The sequence below is a fragment of the Saxophila tyrrhenica genome, assembly GCF_035928015.1.
Source record: "Saxophila tyrrhenica strain CCFEE 5935 chromosome Unknown scaffold_10, whole genome shotgun sequence".
Taxonomy (NCBI): domain Eukaryota; kingdom Fungi; phylum Ascomycota; class Dothideomycetes; order Mycosphaerellales; family Extremaceae; genus Saxophila; species Saxophila tyrrhenica.
In genome coordinates this window covers 784,870-806,930 of record NW_027041742.1, presented here as the reverse complement: position 1 = coordinate 806,930, position 22,061 = coordinate 784,870, and the positions used below count along the sequence as shown (strand labels likewise).

At 54.9% G+C, this 22,061-nt stretch overlaps 9 protein-coding genes across 9 annotated transcripts; 7 read left to right on the top strand and 2 right to left on the bottom strand.

Annotated features, from left to right (window-relative positions):
• Window positions 1–799: 799 nt before the first annotated feature.
• On the top strand, window positions 800–2,634 carry LTR77_006855 (uncharacterized protein; the record flags this gene model as incomplete). Its single annotated transcript, XM_064804095.1, has 3 exons — window positions 800–1,121; window positions 1,177–1,480; window positions 1,536–2,634. The coding sequence occupies 3 exons, from the start codon at window positions 800–802 to the stop codon at window positions 2,632–2,634; spliced, it is 1,725 nt and encodes a 574-aa protein (XP_064657896.1).
• Window positions 2,635–2,789: 155 nt separating this feature from the next.
• LTR77_006854 (uncharacterized protein) lies at window positions 2,790–3,779 on the bottom strand (the record flags this gene model as incomplete). The annotated part of the gene is made up of 1 exon (XM_064804094.1): window positions 2,790–3,779. The coding sequence occupies one exon, from the start codon at window positions 3,777–3,779 to the stop codon at window positions 2,790–2,792; it is 990 nt and encodes a 329-aa protein (XP_064657895.1).
• A 626-nt stretch (window positions 3,780–4,405) lies between these two features.
• LTR77_006853 (uncharacterized protein) lies at window positions 4,406–4,777 on the top strand (the record flags this gene model as incomplete). The annotated part of the gene is made up of 2 exons (XM_064804093.1): window positions 4,406–4,417; window positions 4,472–4,777. 2 exons carry the CDS (start codon window positions 4,406–4,408, stop codon window positions 4,775–4,777), a joined length of 318 nt encoding a protein of 105 aa, XP_064657894.1.
• Window positions 4,778–5,023: 246 nt separating this feature from the next.
• LTR77_006852 (uncharacterized protein) lies at window positions 5,024–6,355 on the top strand (the record flags this gene model as incomplete). The annotated part of the gene is given in 3 exon segments (XM_064804092.1): window positions 5,024–5,324; window positions 5,452–6,075; window positions 6,093–6,355. 3 exon segments carry the CDS (start codon window positions 5,024–5,026, stop codon window positions 6,353–6,355), a joined length of 1,188 nt encoding a protein of 395 aa, XP_064657893.1.
• Window positions 6,356–6,931: 576 nt separating this feature from the next.
• On the top strand, window positions 6,932–9,127 carry LTR77_006851 (uncharacterized protein; the record flags this gene model as incomplete). Its single annotated transcript, XM_064804091.1, has 1 exon — window positions 6,932–9,127. One exon carries the CDS (start codon window positions 6,932–6,934, stop codon window positions 9,125–9,127), a length of 2,196 nt encoding a protein of 731 aa, XP_064657892.1.
• Window positions 9,128–9,605: 478 nt separating this feature from the next.
• Window positions 9,606–12,594, bottom strand: LTR77_006850 (uncharacterized protein; the record flags this gene model as incomplete). The annotated part of the gene is made up of 2 exons (XM_064804090.1): window positions 9,606–11,311; window positions 11,361–12,594. The coding sequence occupies 2 exons, from the start codon at window positions 12,592–12,594 to the stop codon at window positions 9,606–9,608; spliced, it is 2,940 nt and encodes a 979-aa protein (XP_064657891.1).
• A 406-nt stretch (window positions 12,595–13,000) lies between these two features.
• Window positions 13,001–13,858, top strand: SPC25 (kinetochore-associated Ndc80 complex subunit spc25; the record flags this gene model as incomplete). Its single annotated transcript, XM_064804089.1, has 2 exons — window positions 13,001–13,241; window positions 13,299–13,858. 2 exons carry the CDS (start codon window positions 13,001–13,003, stop codon window positions 13,856–13,858), a joined length of 801 nt encoding a protein of 266 aa, XP_064657890.1.
• Window positions 13,859–17,009: 3,151 nt separating this feature from the next.
• LTR77_006848 (uncharacterized protein) lies at window positions 17,010–18,740 on the top strand (the record flags this gene model as incomplete). The annotated part of the gene is made up of 4 exons (XM_064804088.1): window positions 17,010–17,097; window positions 17,153–17,168; window positions 17,219–18,324; window positions 18,382–18,740. 4 exons carry the CDS (start codon window positions 17,010–17,012, stop codon window positions 18,738–18,740), a joined length of 1,569 nt encoding a protein of 522 aa, XP_064657889.1.
• A 724-nt stretch (window positions 18,741–19,464) lies between these two features.
• LTR77_006847 (uncharacterized protein) lies at window positions 19,465–21,505 on the top strand (the record flags this gene model as incomplete). Its single annotated transcript, XM_064804087.1, has 6 exons — window positions 19,465–20,011; window positions 20,064–20,204; window positions 20,255–20,513; window positions 20,571–21,078; window positions 21,157–21,298; window positions 21,366–21,505. 6 exons carry the CDS (start codon window positions 19,465–19,467, stop codon window positions 21,503–21,505), a joined length of 1,737 nt encoding a protein of 578 aa, XP_064657888.1.
• Window positions 21,506–22,061: the final 556 nt, after the last annotated feature.

Sequence of the window (22,061 nt, the reverse complement as noted above, 5' to 3'; positions counted from 1 at the left end):
AGATGACTGCGCAGTTGGATTCGCCGTCTGATCTTCTCGTTGTGTGGGCCAAAGATCGGGCCTTCCTAAGCTCTCAATTTGGCTGATGGGTTAGTAGACGTCCTTCTCGCTCCTTTTGATGCGGCTGATAATAACTTCGTTCACTAATCACCAGCGGCTGTTGAGGCTCCGGCATCCTTGCGAGATGGGTCAGGATTCTACGAAATCTAATCTCGTCCTGACTCCTGCTCGGCGTCGGTTCTTCCCAGAGCCGACATATTGTGGGTAGCGGCCCGCCTGCGGGAATGCCGCGGTCCAGGTGGATCTCGTCTGAGGTCAGGTTTGATTCTTTAATACCACAACCTACCGCCATCATGAAGACAAGGAGACCGAAGACCATACCATTGCTCATTTATCAACTGTGACCGACATCTCCACCGCTTCCTCGACGAGAGAGTGAGGTTGAGGATCAGTAGACAATCACATGCAATGTCGTCACGATTAAGCTTCGTCGCCACGGCGTTAAGGCGATCTGGTACCGGTCGTTGGGGTGTCAAGAATGTGCCGCTTAACCGGACCGGCAGCAATAGGAACCCATCACATCTGCAAGGAGATTGTCAATCAATGCGCGGTAGGCTTTTCGGACTTTCATCTTCATCCATCGTACGGACGTATTCCGTCCGTTTGCTTGTGTGGCGTGTTCCCTTTTCCTCGAGACTTCCTCTTCTTCTCTTCTTCTTGACTTCTGCGATAGAGGGGAAGCTCTGCATCAGAAACAACGATTCCTTATCACTAGAGTCTCTGAAAGACGGTGGCGGCCATGGATAAGCTTGAAAGGATCATGTCGCGGCCTGTGGCCAAGCCATATCGCTCCAAAGGCATCAAGGACAACGCGACTCCGCATTTGAACGACGATGGACTGCTCGACTTTTCTCCTGGCGACATCGAAAATCCGAAGAACTGGAGCAAAGCTCGGCGATGGTACATCACGTTCGTCTCGGTCCTTCTTGTCGTCAACGCAACGTTCGCATCCAGCGGTCCGTCCGGCGCTCTACAGGGCATCAGTGAGACATTCGCAGTCTCTAGAGAAGCCTCCGGACTGGTGATTACGCTCTTCTTGCTTGGTTATGTGTTTGGACCTTGTGAGTATCTTGTTTGCCATGATGGAGAGTCGAATGGCATCTAACAGTCATACAGTGGTATGGGCACCTTTGTCCGAATTCTACGGCAGACGATGGATTTTCTACCTCACTTTCGTCGGCTACTTTGCATTTACCTTTCTCTGCGCCTTCACGCCTACCTTCGCAGGGCTGCTCGTCGGTCGCTTCATCACTGGGACGTTCGCAGCAGCCGCGCTGTCCAACTCTCCAGGCGTGCTGGTAGATATATGGGGCCCGGTCGAGCGCGGTAACGCCATGGCGCTCTTCAGTATGATGACGTTCATTGGACCGGCTCTTGGTCCCGTCACTGGAGGCTTCATACAGATTACTGTTGGATGGAGGTAAGTGCTTCAAGAAAGCGGACTCGCGAACGCCTGCTGACTGCAAGCTTCACAGATGGGTATTCTACGAACTCATCTTCTTCTCATTCGCAACCATGATCCTGCTCTTCACGATCCCGGAAACTCTACCTAGCATGGTCCTCATGAACAAGGCGAAGCGCATCCGAAGATCCCAAATACCCGGCTACGAAAACGTGCAGGCTCCAGTCGAAGTCACAGACCGCTCACTTATCGGCATCTTCAAAGTCGCCCTTGTACGACCCTGGATCATCCTTTTCGACCCCATCTCCCTCCTCTGCGCGATCTACATCTCAGTGGTGTACATGCTTCTTTACATGCTCTTCTCCATCTACCCAATCGTCTTCCAGGAAAAGCGAGGCTGGAACGCCGGCGTAGGCGAGCTGCCTCTGATCGGGACGGTCGTGGGGGCGGTATTCGGCGGAATGTACGTCTTCTGGGACACAAACCAGAACAAGAAGAAGGTGCTCGCTGGCCATCAGCTCGTGCCGGAAGATCGTTTGCCAATGGCTATGTTAGGCGGGGTCATGTTCCCGATTACAATGTTCTGGTTCGCATGGACGGCGGAGTACAACTCGGTGCATTGGATCGCGTGTACGATGGCTGGCGTGTTCCTCTCGTCGGCCATCCTGCTCATCTTCGTTGGGTACCTCAACTACCTGACGGACTCATACTTGATGTTCGCCGCATCCGCCCTCGCCGCCAATACCGTCGCACGATCCGCTGCTGGTGCCGCTGCGCCACTCTTCACGGACTACATGTTTACAGCGCTGGGCGTTGGCGGCGGCGGTAGCTTGCTCGGCGGTGTTGCCGTCTTGCTCATGCCGATTCCATTCCTATTCTACAAATTCGGGCGACAGATACGTATCAAGTCTAAGTTTGCCCCCGCAAGCGACAAGCCCCCGGAAGGCGAGAAGGATCAGCCGGCTGGTGAGAGGCCGAGAAGCCAGCTCAGCACTTCGAGCGAGGAGGAGTTGGAGCTGGACGAGGAGATGGGTGTTCCTGCTCGTCAGAACGCGAAGGATGTTGATAATGAGAAATCGGAGACCTCCAGCCCCGTGGACGACCATACCGGTGAAGACAGATTCTTGGACGCATCGGGGCTGGAAAAGGCGGAAGCAGCCGGTGGACGCTGAAAACCGTCATGGAAACAGCGAATGCATTAATCACTACTTGCCAACATCCGGTTCGAACACCCATTCGACGGCCAAAGCCTTCTCGCAGTACCGTCCGCAGTCATGACCTTGCTGGAATCACTCCCGGTCCTGCCTTTGACATGTTCATCCTCACTTCAAACAGATTCCCGACCGACATGGTTGCACATGCGCGTGCATAGCCGGAACATGACGGCGGGCCGCATATCTGCTTCTACTGGAAAAGCTTCCGGATTGAAACGGCGTGCGATACTTCTTTTCACCAAATGCTCCGAAAAGTCTGCGGACTCTCGATGGAACTTCTGGGCGATCGCGATATCGGCTTTATGTTCGCACGATTCCGCAAGTTGCATATAGGCCTCGACCTTGTCCTCTTCGGACACATCGACGACCTGTATGCGAGCGTCTCCAAGCAATCCAACCAGGCCTGTCATAACTGCGGACTTGAAGTCGGAATGCACCACGATAATACGCATCACTACCAGCCATTTTGGCAACTTTTTGAGAGCCTCAAAATCGCGACGGTCGCCGTCGCTGAGCTTCCTTTGGGACACAGGGATTATCCAACTGGGATCAAACTCATCATCCGTGGACTGCTCATCGAAGGGATCTACCATGTCAAAGTTGGGGTCAATGCCTTCGATCCTCATTGAACCGCCGACTGACCCGTCCGATGCGTTCCATGCGAGAAAGGGAAGCGCATGATCGTAGATCGGTGGCCAATCAACATCGCAGGTAGACTCCCAGCTCGAATGAACAGTGTCTCGGGCGCGATCTCGCCATCCGTCAATGATTTCCATCGTATGGTGCCATTGAGCTTCCACGGGCCAATCGCGAGTGAAGTTCGACGGCAGCATCCCGCCAGACTTGAAAGCGACACTCCTGGACTCCCAGCATACGCACGAGACTACTGGTGGGCGTCTATTCTCGAACGTCGTCTCCCAGAGTTCGCACGGCCACGGGCCGATGTCGATGTTGTTGGGATTGTCACGGTCGTAGAATATAATGTAAGGGACCGCCTGATTCACTTCGCGGACTCGATGTGGAAGGCAGAGACACCAGATCTCCTCGCGCAATTCGGCAGGAAGCTTGGGAAACAGACGGAACTCGGAGGTTTGGGTGGACATGTTTTGAGGTTTTGTTGGATGACTTACAGTCTCCTCTGTAGTAACAGGAAAAGAGCATATCAAAGGAAGGGCGAAGAGAGAAGAGAATACCTAGGGAAGGGTGACGACTACTTAGTGTTGACTCAGAGTACGGCACAGCACGTTGCCGCCCATTCTTAAGCGCTCGTATAAATGGCGCATCTGATAGGCGTCTCTTGAAGAAGGCTTGAGGTCGATGCATGCACGTCGTACTGCTGAGCCTCATGTATAGGCGCGTATGATGAGGCGCTTAAGGAAGAGTTCATGTTGACTTTCACATGCCAATGCAAGATTGAGTGACGGCTGGCCCCGAGCGAGATCGAGCTTTACTGTATTGGGAAAGCACCTCGGCCAACAATTGTCGTTGACGACATTCAACTCCACTGAGTAGCATGTGAGCGGACGCAGGTCCAGAGCACCACCGAGCACCATCGAAGTGGCCGAGGTTTGGTCTCGTAAGCTGTACCGTAGGTCAACGTAGGAAGCACTTTAGATCTCTTCCTATTTCTCTCCGGCAATTCTATTCCATCTCGTCTACTACAACCCACATAACTCAGCAAGCAAGACAGATCGGAACAACGAACAGCAACACCCTCAGCCCCCCAACAATGGCTCCCTCAGTAAGCCCCCCTCCCTCCCCTACCCAATCTCCCTCACTAACACCCCCTACCCAGGACCTCAAATCCTCCCCCAAGAAATCCCTCAAAGACCTCGCATCCGAAAACCCCACCCAAATCGGCGACCCTGTCTCCCTCAAAGCCGAAACCTCCAACACCCAGCCTACGGAACACGACATGCCGAACAAAGCCGACCGCGCGAGGCCTGTAGGAGGAGAGGGTGCGAAGGAGGGGGAGCAGGCGAATCGGAGTCAGTTGGGGGATCCGGTGAGTTTGAAGGCGGAGCCGAGTGGGAGTGAGCCGACGGAGGAGGATAGGGGGGCGAGGGGGACTGAGGGTAAGAACGGGAAGCCGAAGATGTGAGCTCGAGGAATATTGAGGTAGCGGTAGTGATGGGACGATAAGAGGTGGGCAGTGGGTCGGAGGGGTCGTGTAACATTCTGGATACAGAAGGCAAGTGAAGTTGTCGCTTTTCAGGTGTACATATTCGACTACAGGCATACCCTCTTACTGCTCACTATCTGTTTCCTCTCACTTCGAAAAGAACTCATCTTATCCGAGCACCACTACCTTACTTCCGGTCACTCTTGCTTTGCCCTCACCATCACGATGGACTTCCCAACACCACCACCGACAAGCGGCAAGCAAATCCGCTTCATGCAAGGGCCTAAGCATCCTGAATACTATGAAGACCTCTACGGCAAATTCAACGAGGAGGAAACGGTCGAAGGAAAAGCAGACAGGTGTGAGAGCGACGAGAGCAGTGACGAAGACGTCGAGCAACCAGACTCTCCGTCGAAGAAGACGACAGTCGACCTGGGCTTCTTCAAAAGGCTCGCTGCACCAAAGTCAAAGGAGGCGCTGCCGGAGTTTGAACTGGAACAGTTCGGTGAACGAAAGTTGAGAAAGGGTAAGTTCAAACATTTCACTGCTCACTCTGACACAGGAAAATGAATCGCTTGCTGCCTGCTCTGACCTTTCCTTTCTCGGACCGGAAGTTTAAACAAACGAAACAACTTACCTGACACTTCTCCCAGGTAGAGGCGTCTTCGACTACGTCAACAAGCTCGACGCACCACTACCTCACTCTTACCACGAGGGAGGTGAAGGATACAAGATCGCACCGAGCGTGAATCCGAAGCACTCAATCGCCGCGCCTCGAAAGACACCAGCGAGGAAGCTCATACCGCATAAGAACGGCATGTTCGGTACTCCTTCGTCTGCGAGGATGCCTTACTTCGCCGACGGGTACGAGGATGGGTACGAGAACAACTCAGCCGGGGAGATGATGGACGATATGCTCGGACCCGTTTCGCCCCCTGCCGCCCGCAACGACGACCCTGCTGTAGACAGCACAGTCGCGACCCCGAAGAAGAAAAAACTCACGCGCGGCAAGAGCCTCGTCATCGACCCAGCGCTCCTCACGGACGAGCAAGGCGCCTTCGACGGAGAAGCTGAAGGTTATGAAGGCAACGTATCCGAAACGAACGGCAACACCGTGGCGATGAACCGGATCCCAAAGTCGAAGACCAAGAAGAAGTCGGCAGCGAACCAGCTCCTCAACGGCATCACCGCCTTGCCAGCCAGCTCTGCCAGCCTCCTAAGCCTGAAAGAAGAAGTCCACCGCTCCGCTGCGAACGCCTTCGCATCCTCAAAGCGCCGTAAAGTCGAAGACCAGGAACCAGCTGCGCGCACATCCCCACGCATCGCGAACGCCAGAAAGCCGAGCAAAAGAAGGAGCAAAAGGCGCTGCTGAAGCAGTTCAAAGCGTCGCCGTTGGGGCGTGTGACGAGTAACAGCGGGAAAGGGGTCGCGCGCAGTGAGAAGGTGTGGAGGTTGAGGAATTGGAAGGGGGAGAAGATCGCTAGTGGGACGGGGATGGTGGTGGTGGAGGAGGGGGAGGTGGAGGATGTGCGGGAGTTTGTGCGGTACGATGAGTAGGAAGAGAGTGGTGGTGGTGGTGGTGGTGGTGGTGAGAGCATGTGATGATGTTGCATGCCGCGCCGGGAAAGAGCCGAGTTTAGCGTGGTGCTCTAGAGTAGCGTGGTGGAGCGATCTCATCTTGCATTCACGTGCATTCACGCGCGGCTTCAAGACGGAAATGAAAGGGGATGAGTTGGGCAGGAACAACATCGAGTTGGCAATTCGTGTCACATGCCAGTAGCTCAAGAAGGAATACGTCCGACATCGTCTGTGTAACACCTCCCACAATAGAGTGTCATGTGCTAAAGTCAATGATTATTCGACGTTGGCCAAGCGTCCGGCCGTGCGCGTCCGAGTGCTGCACGCCTTGTTTCCAGCCCGTTGCTATCCAAGATCCAAGATACTGCTCTTCTATCCTTTCTCACTACAACTGCCCCCCGGACACGCCGCCATTGTCGCGCTGTCCTACCACCTCCGCCATTCGTTTCTCGTCTTAGCGGAGCTTTCCACCAAACAGGTCGCCTTCCCGATCAGCGCGCCGTCTCTGATTGTCCGTGACAGCAACACGAACGAGCTTCATAGAGGCAAAAGAGCATGACGACGAACGGCGATGCCGCGCCTCAGGCGCCGGTCAGCGGGGTGGGCAATGGACCGCAAGTCCTCAGCACGACCGCGCACCTCGAGGTTATCTGCGGGCCCCTCCTCAACTACCGCCGCATGAGCAACGAGCACTCGTCCAACCCGATATGGCACGGCAGTGTGCTCATCGTCACCACTCCTGGCCAGCGACCAGAGCCTCTGCGCTTGCGTCTCGGCGGACTGACGGGGAGCAATGATGCCAGCGCTGGGGGCGACACGCGCGAACGTACCTTTGAGGCGATCAAGCTGTACGAGGACCCGCGCAAGGCCTTCTTCAACTACGAGATCGATCTCCCTTTCCAAGAGCAGGAGTCGAGATGGGAATACTTAATCCCGGACATGGTCACTGCGGGTGGTATGCACCGCCAGGACCCAGACAAGCCCACGCGCTTCTGGGTGCCATCCAAACATGAAAGCTTCCGCATCATGTTTCACTCCTGCAACGGCTTCTCGGTCGGCACGGATATGGAGACGTGGAAGGGACCGTCGCTGTGGAACGATGTGCTCCGCATGCAGGCCCAGCAGCCCTTCCATGTCATGATCGGTGGTGGCGACCAGATATACAACGACAGCGTGCGCACGGATGGGCCGCTCAAGCCTTGGACTGCCATCGGAAACCCCAGGAAGCGCCGCGAATTCCCGTTCGACGAGGACATGCGCGCTAGGTGTGATCAATACTACTACGACAACTACGTGACCTGGTATGGTACGGAGCCCTTCGCCGCTGCCAATGCGCAGATACCGCAGCTCAACATCTGGGACGATCACGACATCATCGACGGCTTTGGCTCGTATACAGACCACTTCATGCAATGCGCCGTCTTCCGCGGCATTGGCGGCGTAGCGCACAAGTACTACATGCTGTTCCAGCACCACATCCCACCGCCTGCATCCACCTTCACGACCGCAGCGAAGGAGTCGAAGCATCACGGTGTCCACAGTGCCAAGGCTGCCGCACCCAAGCTGGAGACTGAAGGCCAGCCGCTGGATCCAGTGCAGCTGGAGCGCACATTTGTGATGAAGCCAACGCATGAAGATCCGTCCTACATCATGGGCCCTCGAGCAGGACCGTACGTCGAAGAGCGCAGTCGCAACATGTACTGTCAACTCGGCAAGCGTATCGCATATGCTGGAATCGATGCGCGCACTGAGCGGACTCGCCACCAGATCAACTACCCGGAGACATACGAATTGTTCTTCAACCATCTTTCGAAGAAGATCGGAGAGTCCAATGGCGAGATCAAGCATCTTGTGTTGCTTCTTGGTGTGCCTATCGCATACCCGCGATTGCAATGGTTGGAGAACATTCTGCAGTCTCCTCTCATCGGCCCTATCCGCTTCCTGAACAAGCGCTTCGGTGTTGCTGGAGGTCTCTTCAACCAGTTTGACGGTGGCGTGGATCTTCTCGATGACCTGGACGACCACTACACAGCGCATCAACACAAGAAGGAGCGCAAAGATCTCATTCATCGCATCCAGAACCTCGCCAAAGAGCACTCCGTCCGCGTGACCATCCTCGGTGGCGACGTCCACCTCACAGCCCTCGGCCGCTTCTACAGCAAACCCGAGCTCAACATCCCCGCTGAAAAGGACTTCCGCTACGTCCCCAACATCATCTCCAGCGCCATCACCAACAAACCCCCACCGCAAGCCGTCGCCAATCTGCTCGCCAAACGCAACAAGATCCACCACCTCGACCACGAAACCGACGAGACCCTCCTCGAGCTCTTCGACAAGCAACCCGGCGCCGGCGAACCAGGCGTCAAGCCCAAGTCCGCCGCCGCTAACAAGTGCACCATGCCCAGCCGCAACTACGCCATCATCGCCGAATCGCACCCGAACCACGGCAGCACGGGCGCCCCGAACGGCGCTCTCGCCAACGGCGACGCAGCTGAGCACGGCGACGGAACGGATTTCACTCTGCCGAAGAACATGCGCGAGCCGATCCACAAGGGTGAACTACACGCCGGCGCCGCGCACCCTGCTGCCACTGGGCTCACGCGCACCGGGCTTGCGGGGTTGGATGGACTAGACGTTACTATAAGAGTCGAGAAGAACCCCGAGGATACGAGCGGGTATACGGAGGGATATGGGTTCAGCGTGCCGGCGCTGGATAGTCGTGGCTTCAAGGGGCACGGGCGGGATTGGTAGGACTATGCCCCGTTGACTGTGGACTTTGGAGGTGCGAGGACCAGTGCTGATGAAGATGAAGGTGAAGGTGAAGGTGAGAGTGGGAGACGCAGTGCAGCTAGTCGACTTGAAAGTGGTGGGCAGCGTGGGAGTGGAGAGAGGTATGTTCCGCCACCCGAGGCTGTTTCGGAGGTGCCTGGGTGGAGAAGGATGATGAATTGTTTCTGGGGTGAAGGGGACGGTGCGATTGAGCGGGAGAAGGTGCCCGGGTTGAGGCGGTTGAGTCAGAATATGTAATATAGCCTCGCAGTGTTGAAAACACTAGAGGTGCGGTGGCTACAGAGAATCAAGGGAGGGATGAGATACCCACAGAGCATGTACTTTGGTAGTATTACAAATGGCGCTTAATGGGCTGAGAGTATCTGTGTCGCTTCTTCTTCTTTCGTTTTCATTCCATTACGAAAACAATCCGTCCCTTGATCTACCACGGGCGTTGAGATCAGAACCCAGACTTCCTCTTCTTCCTCGCCGGCCCCCTGCCCCCATGCCTGCCAGGCAAAACCTGACTAGCCACCATCTGCTCCTGGCTCATCCCCTGACTCTGACTCCCCACCTTCACCCGCTGCGTCCCTTGACTCATCGCCTGCGCCGCCGCTCTCGGCTGACTCGCGCTCACAACGTACGGCGCCTGGCTACTAAGCGCTTGCTGTTTTTGACTCTCCTCTGCCTCGCGGCGCTGGCGACGCAAGTTCCGCTCTGCACGGCGCTGAACACGCTGACGTTCGCGCTCGGTCATGTCTTCGTTGGAGAGACCGGCGTTCTCGTTTTGGGAGATGGTGTGGCTGGTGGTGCGCCAGTCGTAGGTTGAAGGGTTGTCGCCGAGGTTCCAATGGGTGAGGACGCGGTTGAGGCGGCGGGGAAGAGTTGGTGTGGTCGTTGCGTTGGTGAATGCGGTGTAGCGGCTTAGGCGGGCGAGGGATTGCGATGTTTGGGCGGTCGAGTAGCTGGTGCCCGTTGCGCTTGATTGAGGTGCGGATGTTGATGCCGAAGGGGTAGGTAGCGGAGGTGGCTGAAGCTCGGGGCAGACTTGCGATTGACTCGAACCTTGCAGCTGGCTCGAGAATTTGGCATCGATGGTCGGGCCAGGCTGCTGCGAGTAGGAGGCAGGCGCTGAACGCAGTGGCAGCTTCCATTCCTGGCTTTGTGGCTCTTGCTCCGGTTCTTCCACTGGCTCTGCGCTTTCGAGGCGAAAGACTTGGCTAGCGAGTGCTAGCTCTACACCCATGCGTTGTGCCAGGTGTTCTCTGGTGTGCCGCACCAACTCTGGGAGGTCGTCAGGCAAATGGCTTGTGAAGACTTTTTGCGCTGCCTGATCGTAGACCGAGAAGGGCTCGGAGTGAGCATTGGCCGGGAGCTCGAGAGCTGGTGGAGGTGCTACGGGACAGAGAGTTGGCCGCCTTCGAGGCTCGTCCACTTCAGCATCCCCACGCATCCCATTCACAGCAATCACCTTGAGACTGTTGAGCTGTTGATTACTACGCCCGAGGTTGGAGATGGTCAACTCGCCGTCTGTAAGCTCTCTGATCGTCTTGAGTGGCGTATCATGTACACTATTCTCATTGCGTAAAGCATCGCGCGTTTCTTCCAAGACTTCATCGACATTGGTGACCTGTGAGACATCCACATCATTGAGCTGGCGAACGCTGAGTTTGTAGCCGATCGTCCACTCATCTCCGGTGGTAGGGAGCGCTTCTGCCCGTCGACGTTGGACGTATGCAGACTGTGGTCGTGCAAGCTGGGCAGACTCTGCAGCGATTTCGACATCGTCATCATCGACCATGAAGTCGTCGTTCGCGACTCTGGTGACGCTTTTGGGGAGAGCCTTTCGCCATGTTGGTGGACTGAGATGTGGTGTAGTGGCACACATGCATTCGTGCAGTGCCGAAGCGCTATCCAGAGAGAAGATGCTGTAGAGGCGAGGCATTTCGGCGTCGTGCTCGTCGATGGATTGACCTTCCAGTTGGTCGTAGAAGCCTTCGCTGAGGTACAGATCCACGATTCGATGTGACGCAGAGTTCTCTGGTAGGAACCGCGAAAGGACGAGCTCGACAGCGTCGTCCGTGGTAACGAATGTTTCATCTGAGATGTCCAGAGTGTATACGGTAATCGTTGGAGTGGCGGTTGAGAAGATAATGACAGCAGTGTCTGCAATCGATTAGCACCAACCACGAGCCTGATCAGTCTTGAGAATCACCTTGCTTGGTCTCGACAAGGCGCAGACATAAGGTTATGTCCTCCGGGTTGCGGTAGTGACGGATCGCAATAGATCGGTGGACCACAAGGTTTGATCCAGGCCGCCTGTTGATGCTGTAGACCACCAGATGCTCTGTCGTCAGTATGCAGAGGATGCGAGGAGTCTGTTCCAGAGCGGCCATGTCCAAGATCCATCCAGACCCGCTCTCTAGGGCAACATCGTAGTTGAAAGTTTCGAAGAAGAAGCCTTCTGAGACTTCGAAGATTTTCAGCTGACATCTGTTGCACACTGCGATGAGGGTCGTATCAAAGACCCAGGCAATGCGTGCCCAGCCGTCGTCAACAGCTTGCGCATTGTCATGGCTAGCGTCATTGTGGAGCGAACCTTGGCATACGCGCTTTGGTCCGGCTCCTTTCTCGCCAGGCAGCTGCCAGACTGACCACAGATTGGTCCGGTCAACGAAAGCGATTCGGCGGGTAAACCATGGGTCAAATGCAACGTCGGCGTGAGGTGTCTCTCCGGTCTCCGGGTAGGTGAACTCATACACAGAGTGTGTTTCCAGGCGGGACTCCGTATAGCTAGGTGCATGGCTCATCACCGGTCTAAGCACCACTGTTTTAGTCGGAAGGCGAACAGCTAAATACGTGTTCCCTCGGCCATCCGGATGCCCAGAAACAAGTCCTTGTATAGGTGCGCCGGGGCCTATCCATTTCGTACTTTCGCCGTGCACAGTGGGGACACGAAGGCATGGACGGTGCACGCTGCCCCACCCTTGCCGTGGAAGCTGGATTTGTGAGACCCTCAGATCGCTTCCTGTCGATCCGGAGACATACGCCACGATACGTGCGGGCTTTCTAACGGCCTTGTCGGATACTGTTGTTGAGACAAGGAGATTCGACCTTCCAGGGTCATGGCGGTCCGTTGCTTGTGTGATCACGTCAGATACTCGAGCAAGTGGTGCAAGTAAATCAGAAGCTGCTTGCAGCTCCGGGGCTCTCGCTAGGAGAGCTTTAGTCTGGCTCACTAGCCGCGCAGATGGTGGCGCTTTGCTCGGTTCATCATGGGCTGGAAGCTCGGAGTCCTCTTGGTGATGAACAGTCCGTGGTGATCCGACCGCGTAAAGAGATGTTGCAGAGGCAGTAGAGCGCTCGAACGTCCATTGCGATTTGTCTGGTCGATACAGAGGTCGTTCATGCGAGCCGTAGCCTGCGGAATCGCGGTCGCGCTCACCCATATCCTGAGCGCTTTCTTCGATGGACGTGTGGATGTGGTCCAGACATGGTCGTCTGCTGCTGAGACGCTACTGCCGAAACTTCGAGATCTGTTCAATAGGTTTTATCGTGTTCTTGCCGGCTGATCCTTCAGAATGCGTGTGTCCGGCGGGTTGGAGCTGTACTAAAGAAAGGTGGACGTGTTTTCAGGTGAAGTCTTCATTGAACTAGCGTTGCGGGTCGGCGCGCGAGAGCCGGTCGTCCGTGCCAACGTTTGTTGACAAACTACATGTAACTCCGAATTTGGCGCTCTGCGACTGCGACTCCACCACCTTTACGTCTGCAATCGCAACAGCACCTCCTCTCGTAATCTTCCGGACTCTGCACAATCGCGAAGACAATCACCACCACCATCACCCTTCCGGCGAGATGGCTGCAGCTACGATGACACCAAGCCGCTTCGGCAACTCATTCTCTAGCTCGCAATCACAGTATGGCGCGCATACAACCTCGATGGCCGACAGCCTACCTACTATTGACTTTGGCTTCAACGATTTGCGCGAGCGCATGGCCCAGTTCACAGTGAGGTTTGACGAGTTCATCGAGAAGGGCCGCAAGCGGGTACTGGACGAGCACAACGCGTTCCGCATGAATGTGGCCGAATTGGAAGGTGAGCACCTGGCATGGTAGTTCATGTAGGCGCACAGGACGCTGACAGCAGACGCAGAGTCACGACGCGCAAGTGAAAAGGAGATCAGCAAGCTCCAATCGAAGTCAAGCACACACGCGCAGAACCTTGCCAAAGAAGCAGCAGAGACAGAGGAGATGCACGAAGCCATCCAAACACTTACGGCCCAGAAGGAAGAACACATCGCGCGCAGAGACCAGCTCAAAGACGACATCGGCAGTCTCAAGGCTACAATCAAGCAGAAACGAGAAGCGCAGTCGGCATATCAGCGGAGTCTGGACGCTCAAGCACGGCACAACGTTCCGGAACTAAGGTTCTGGGAGCACTGCTTGGGTCTGAGGATCGAGGGCAGTGCATCGGGAATGGAAGATCAGCTCCGGTTCGTGTTCGCTTGTATCGACGAAAAGGACGAGAGCAAGGAGTGCTGGTTTGAGCTTCGGCTGGGTGGGCCGGAATATGAGGTCGCGACGTCGAAGCCAAAGCTTGAGAAGGAGCGACTGGAGGAGATTGTACAGACGTTGAACGAGACGAAGGATGTCGGCCCGTTTCTGAAGGCGATGAGACGTTTGTTCGTGGAGACGCTGCCATTTGCTTCGTAGGACTAGGCACATGTTCACACCTTCCGAAGCGGTGCTCATGATTCGTTCATACTGCTACGTCTCAATTTCTCCAGGATATGTTTGTCGCCGCTTTCACGCGTTCTTGGCCCCCGGTCGGCCGGATCTTATGGTGGTTTGGGCAGTGCTGAGCAGGCTTGCACAGCCCAACTTCATCCCTCCCCGCCAGACATGCAACAAACCTGCATTCACTTAGTTAAGAACGGCGATGCTGCTCCGCACAATATCAAGTCTATGACGATGCTGTTCTCAAGACAACACTCCATTTAATCATTACAAACGGCGATTTATTCTTAGTTGCAGAGGCTCGAGAGAGGCGAAAGCGAATACGAATGACTCCGAAACAATGCGAAACACATCCACCATGATTGATCGACGGAACGAGCAACATTCGGGTTGTTTAAGATGTTCAGAGGAAGAACGGTTTCGTCAAGGGTAGGCGAGAAGGAATGGGTTGCGACATGGGGTTGCTTTTAGGGCATACGGTTAACCGGGAACCTATTCGCCAGGGTATATAGCACTTCCATCAACAATGGCCGGGAGCGATCGGCTTCGGCAGCAGCTCATACTCGCTGTCCCTCTCCGCGGACACTAGCAATGCCCTGCTGGCATAATATTTCTGAAGCTTCGCGCTGTTGCCATCCGCCTGGGCCTTCATCTGCGCCAGTGAGAGGTGTTCGCGGTGCTGTAGGTCCGGCTCTAGACCATGATAAAGCACAGCGACGCTATTGGTCTTCCACACCTGCATGTTCTGGCGTGTAGTCCTCAGGATCGTGGCAATGAGGAGCACTCAGGCCGTTGCTGAGAGCAGTATCGGCAGAATGAACCAATGCCATTTGACATGCACATACGTCCGAGTAGTGTACGCCACCCCGTGAACGCTTGGAGAGGGACCAGACGATCCGACAGAGCGGACGTAGTTGGTCATGGACATCGCTACATTCTTGAAGAGAGCATTGATATCTCTTGTCATTGTGAACAACTACATGATGTCGCTGACGTACGTGCCTGAGGGAACCAAGGCGGTATCAACCGAATTCTCACCCGCATAGGCGTGGTTCAGCCAGGTGGATAGTGAGCAGAATGGACCAGCTGGCACGGTGAATGTGGCGTTCTCCGATTCATGGCTCAAATTCCCAACAGCATCAAAATCGAGAACAATCCGCCCTGCATCTCCGCTCCTGAGATCGGATCCGTGGCTCAAAGGTAGTATGTCCACAGTCGACTGGCCATTGTTCAAGCGCCAGGCGTAGGTGTGCACACAGAAGTAAAGTGCGCATTACCAGGCGAAAGGGTCCCAGTGATAGGCTAGTGGTCGACAAAAATTCATTGGTTCCATAAACAATGCTCATTGATGTGCGCGGAAGGCCTTAGGTGATATTGAATAGCCCGTAGGTTCCATTCTCAGTTAAATTATGTCTCTTGATCGACTGGCGGACGGTCTAGTCGGTCACATTTGCGCACTGGCTGCAAACCGCGAGTGATGTGAATTCCGGGAACGTACAGTTTCCAGTGCCGCAAGATGGTGCCAAAGGGGCGGAGTTGTTGCTGTACAGACCTTGATAGATCTACGTAGAAGCATAGAGCCTGTCAGTGGGTATCTCAGAGGTCGAGCTGGGTGATCGAGTATACCGCAGCTTTCATGCCTGCTTCCGGTCCCTGCATTATGCCGGAGCTTGCTGCAAATTGACGATTATCGTATACTTGCGCACGAGGTGCCAGCGCGACAGCTCTTTTATCAGGCACTTCCCGTGGCGCATATCACACCCCCTGCTGCACCAAGGGCTCAAAAGCCAGCGCCGCAACCATGATGATGCCCGCCACAGTAACTAGGTGATTCGGCAGCGTCCGGAATGGCAGCCAGACAGCCCCTCCTGGTCCTCTTGAGGCAGCGTCGAAGAGCTCAAAGTCCGCCAGATCCCTCGGCCGGCTGAACCAGTTCCACCTCAGCTGGCCGATACATGCTGATACCGTGACGAGCAAGGCAGACTTTCCCACGACTGCTAGTAGCGATATCAGGGCGTCCAAGGTGATGCCGAGCGGCCATGGTGGTAAAGGGTGGCCATCGAAACGCTTCAGAACACCAGCATTGGCGGCGATGCAACCGACACTGAATAAGCAGGAAAGCAGCTCCCACAGCCACCAGTTATGCTTGAGTTGCACGAGGCGGTGGTTCTCGCTGGGCACTTCTTGAACCGCCTCATCCCGTTCAGTAGCACACTGCTTGTCCATCTACGCTGCGATGCTCCCTTTGTCTCGTTCTCTCTCTGTGGCCGGCTGACGAGTTTCCAGATTGCTTCCACGATGGCTTCCAGGTGCGAGACCAGTACGGGAGAGCCTAGAGGACAGCACTCCCAACCGAAAGCGCGGCCCTCGAGAGATCCAAATGAGACATTAGAAAGTGAATCCGCCTACCTTCCTGCTCGATATCCAGCCGCTTTCTGGAGTAATCTATACTAGTATGATCCTTAGCGAAATCAAAGGTCAAGAGGACCTTAACAACGAATACTCATCTCTGAGCGGAGGAGTCTTGTTGTTATCATCAATGGTGCTGTGGAGTACTTTGCCCCGTGGAGTTGCTGTCTGATGGTATCGCATTAGTGCGCTCTGTCTACGATCCGCGTGACATCAGCAAGATACAGAGTACATGTATTTCGGGCAGGTGATTACATGAGACCTGGAAGGATTCAAGGTTTCGAGCGAAGGATCGTGCATCGACAGGGGGGCAGCGAGTCTCCAACATCCGCCAAGTCTGCTTCGGTCTGCCGTAGGATCAATAGAGCTGCAGTGGGCGCATCCAGCCTAAACGGCAGGTCGGTAGGTACACTGCCTCACTGCATATTGACTTCTTCTCGTGTTCCTGGACAGGCCTTCACACTATCCGTTACAACCCCGGCACTCCGACTCCTAAAGCAACTCCACGACACGGGAACTCCAGGGCAGGCACATCCTCCGCTTCGGCATGCGTGACGAGAAGCCGCAGCATTATCTGCAGATGCCTAGTCACAGGCTTGTGTGCAGATCATAAACCTTCCTCGTCCTGCCTGCGGAGTATTCCAACCGTATATTAGTCTCCCTGCCGCAGTCGCACTTTGGGCTCAATGAGGTATCAAGTCCCGAACTGTTCAAGAATATGACCAAACCGAACCGCTCCAAGACGGAGACACCCACCGGACAACCCAAACCAAGACAAAGAAGATTTAATCCCAAAGTCAGGACAGGTACGTCCGTTTCCATTTGCTGTCCTACGATGATCTGGCTGACCACGAGACACAGGCTGCAAAAATTGCCGGTATGTCTTCTTCTGTACTACCACATAATCAACAGCTGACAAATGCCCAGGCTGCGACGAGTGAAGTGCGGCGAAGAGAAGCCGGCTTGTCGACGCTGTGTCTCCTCGAATCGTGTGTGTGATGGCTATGAACCCATCCGCATAGCCCAAACGAGTACCAGCTCGACGGGCGAGCTCACGTTGAAATGGATTCGACCTACGTCCCTCCCCGACACCACCGTCGAAGAGGACTCAGCGTTCCACCACTTTCGAGTCCATGTGGTGGACAGTCTGGCGGGGCTCTTCGATTCCTGTGTATGGCATCGCCATGTCATTTCCATCGCTATGCACGAACCTGCCGCTCGAAACGCGGCCATTGCTTTGGGCGCACTGGAGCGGCACGAGGACGATGGCAGCAACGATGAACTCGCCCTAAAACATTACAGCATGTCGATGCGGGCTCTCCACGACAAGATACCCCTACAAGGGCAGGCGGCAACGCAGCTGATTCTCGTAACATGTCTCCTGTTCGTTGCCTTTGAGCTTCGCAAGAACGGATGGTTACAGGCACGATCCCACCTCAACGGTGGAATGAAGATCATTCAGTCCCAGGACGACCCATCTCCATCCAGTGCAGGTGCCTTGCAGCCTTTGGTCGAGGCCTTCGAAAGACTTGACATTCAGGTGTCGCTATTCACCTCCGCAAGAACACAGCTCAACCGACCTGTAATGGACGAGATCAAGAGCCCGGCAAACCGAGAAGTAGTTTTCAGCAGCATCAATGAGGCCCATCATCACCTAAACCTCCGCATGGCTGCAATGTCAGAATTTGTACATTTCGCCGACCAACACCGGTTTACTGCGCAAGGAAAGGCGCGTCATGGATACGAGCCGTACGAAGAGCAGCTGCTCCAGCAACTGCGTTCACTCCGGGACTGGGAGTTGGCCATGTCACAACTGATGCTGAAGTTGACGCGCCCGAAAGACTTGTCTGCGGCAAGGATACTACAGACTCACCACATTTGCTGTCGTTTGATGGTATCGACCAGTCTCACGGATGGCCGAGAAATGCTTTGGGATAGCTACATCCCAGACTTCGAACGCATAATCGAGATTGCAGAGGAGCTTCCGCCAATGCTTCCCAAAACTGCACGCCGTAATTTCATGCTGGACATGGGTACGTCACCAATGGGCATGATCGGTATGGTTTGTGGCCTATGCTGACACACCTTAGGAATCGTTTCACCACTCTACTTCACCGCATTGAAATGTCGAGACCCCATATTGCGCCGTCGAGCCATCCAAATTCTCCAAGAACACAACTCCCAAGAAGGGGCCTGGGATAGCCGTACCATGGCGGCGGCGGCCTCTTCGCTCATGTTTGTTGAAGAGCGAGGTCTGCACGCTCCTCGGCGGGCAGCCGACATCCCTGAAACGAAGCGGCTGTACCGAGCACACTACGACTTGACGAAGAGTGAAAAGCGGCTTTACTGTAAAAGACGGCGCTTTGAGTCCGACGGTGAATGGATCGAGTATACGGAGAGTTTGGGCCTATGGCCAGGTAGTCCCATCAAAGCGGAGGAGCATGAATGATGGGTAGTCACTGAGAGGCTTCCTGGCTTTGCGTTGAGGACTGTCTTCTGCTGCCACTACTGATATCGTTGCGGTCGAGAAGATGGTGCAGAGCCATTGTGGACTTCGAGCTATATACGCATACCATACCCTTTTTCTCACACTCCACCAATGAATACCCGGACGGCAGTGAGGAGCCATTCAAGCCCTACCGATAAATTGTTACTGACTCGACAGTTCAGTCTAGCCGCGTTCAGAAATGCGAACGAGCACCAATAGAAATCACGTGCGACCTCTTTTCCTCTCTCTTCCTCAGCCTGCTCGATATTTTTGGACATCAACACCGTCCCTCTCAGTCCTTGCTCATTTGCACTGGCACAGGTAAGCTAAGTCTCTCACACAACCTCTAGTGCGACAAGCAATGCCTGCCATCGCTGGCGATGATCTTTACTTGAGCCTCCTCAGCTGGCAAGGCTGGCTCCTCCAAGGGCACGCGCGTGCAGTTTTTACGAACCCAATGACGTTTCGTTAACCACAGGTGTGGCGCCTTTGAGATGAATGTACCAAAGCAGTACATTTGATGGCGAAGCACACTGAACCACGACGAAATGGGAATCGCGAATCCGCAGACAATTTTGAAGATGGACGATCATGCGCGGCGACAACCTCTGGTGATAAGTATACAGTCGCGTGGGTCCCCTTCTTCTTTCGCGCCGCAAGCTGTGTATAGCACGACGCTCTCACAATGTTGTTCTCTTCCTTCCTTCTGTCTCTTGCTCTAAGCTCGATCGCTACCGCCAAACCGTGTCCCATTCTGGGTCCTGTCTTTGAGGCACCGACTGGCCTGGCTGATTCCCCCGTCCTAAAGGAGGCATTCGAGGTCCTACAAGCGGTCCTCGACAATGCTACAGAGACAGGCCAAACGCCTGCGGGACCTTGGTTCGGCTACAAAAACAACTCAATCGCTCTCACCGTGTTCGACACCAGCGACAGTGAATTCTTCTCGTACCAATACTCTTCATCCGTGCTACAGAAAGCCTCCCAGGGTGTCACCAAGATTACCGAGGACGCAATCTTCCGCATTGGAAGCTTGTCGAAGCTTGTCAGTGCTTACGCCTGGTTGATTGAAGCTGGTCCGACGTACTGGGATCAACCGATCACCAAGTACATTCCCGAACTGAAGAAGGCGGCTAAGAAATGCTCTGCTGCGGATGGCCCGATTGACTGCACGGATTGGGATGAGATCACGCTCGGAGCACTGGCAAGCCACCAAGCCGGCATCCCACGAGACTGTATATGAATCTCCGCGCTGCAGTCGGTATCGTTGCTAACCAAGCTGCGCAGACTCAACACCGGCGGAGCTGCTCGATCCCTTTTCGTCCGTGGGTGGAGGAGAGGGTGCCGTCGCGCTCGGACTCCCTCCATTGCCCGAATCGGCTCTTCCACCATGCGGCTTGGGCCCTACCGATGCCTGTAGTATTGAACGTATGTCTGCCCTTCCGCTCATGTCACTGACAAGACCTGACCCGACGCAGAGTGGCTCGCCGGCATAATCGCGGCAGACCCAATCTACGCCCCATTCTCGACCCCAGTCTACTCTAATGGCGGCTACATCATCCTAGCAGCTGCGTTCGAGCGCATCACCGGCAAAAGTACTTCGGATATGGTTGATGGTCTGTTCGAGAGACTCAACATGACGCAGTCCAGTTACTCGAATCCAGAAGGTCTGGACAATGCGGTCATCCCGCTTGGGGTCAACTCAGGGTATCAAGCTATCTTGGGCATCGAGTCTCCGTGAGTCGCTTCGTGCTTAATGACACCTGCCACGAAACCAAGCTGATCGTGTTGCAGAGTCGGCGGGTACTTCAGTACACAGTCAGACATCGCCAAACTCGGGCGAAGCATTCTCAAATCCAGTGAACTCTCGCCAGCAGTCACTCGCCAATGGATGAAGCCATCCATCTTCACAGAGAGCACCACAGCTGCCGTCGGCATGCCGTGGGAGATCTTTAGGGTCCCTGGACTCCTGAACGATCATGACTTCGACCTTTACACCAAGACGGGAGATGTGCTGGACTACAGCAGCCATCTCATCCTCAGCAAAGAGTACAACGTGGGCTTTGGAATGCTGGTCGCAGGAAACGATACGACCACCACTAGGAGTCTCCTTGCGGAGGTCATCACACCAATTCTGTTTCCCGCGCTCGAGAAAATTGCACGCGCTCAGGCCCATGAGAAGTATGCAGGCACGTACAAGTCGACAGGGGACGTAGACTTCGAAGTCGAGCTTACTACCGACGCTGGCAAGCCCGGTTTGCGCGTTGTAAAGTTCGCAAGCAACGGAACTGAGACTTTTCCGGTAAGTCACAACTGATGAAACAGCACTCTTGACCAGCCACCAAACATCAGAGACCGTTGCTGACCTGTCTGATTCTAGGGTCTCGACCCTGAAACCACCGTTCTACACCTTTATCCAACCAACCTCATCCACGCGACCTCCGAGTCTGAATACAAAATTGCGTACAGAGCAGTTTCGGACAAGAAGGGCAACGATCCGTCTCTCGGGCTCTTCTCGACTGGTAGGTCGATGTCAGGTACCCCTAGCATGTTCGAGATCACACTAACGCTATCCTCCTATGTTGGCAGGCTGCGAGAATTGGTTTCTTGTCGGAGCGACTCGGTATGGCGGCATCGATCTCGACCAGATAGTGTTCACCGTGGAAGATGGTAAGGCGACGACGATGGCACCACGTGCTTGGAGGAGAAACCTGCAGAAGGCAGACTAATTCGCAATGTGTGCAACACAACCAATGTCCGTTGTCGTGACTGCATTTTGTTTTTAATTCATACCCTTATCTCATCATGTGGATTTGCTGGCGAGTCGAGGCTCCATTTGCACTCTACGCTCAATCAACGCTCTATCGCAGAACCTACAATGCCAAGTCTCTTCGAATCTTGCCGCTCCCTGCGTCTTATCATCTCACTTGTCCCGGTCAGAGAATCCCGCCGTTAAGCCATGCAAGCGCGGACTCAAGGCAGGAAGAAAGGCTTGGTGTTGCTTGTGCTAGCTTGAACAGGAAGGTGCAAAGACCCAGACATCCCACGTGCTTGGAAGTGCTGAACTATTGGACAACGTGCTTGGACGCTGTCGCTGTTTTCTTCTTCCACGTGCTGCATCTCTAGACATACAGCATCTCGAGGCACAAAATGACCCACAGACCTGGACGTTCGGATACCGTGGGCCCACGGAAACGCGGCATCGTGAGTGGCGCGTCGCCTGTAGTTGAGAGGACATCGCGGAGTTTTATTAGCCTTATCTACGTCTTGTTTCCTCTCCGTCTC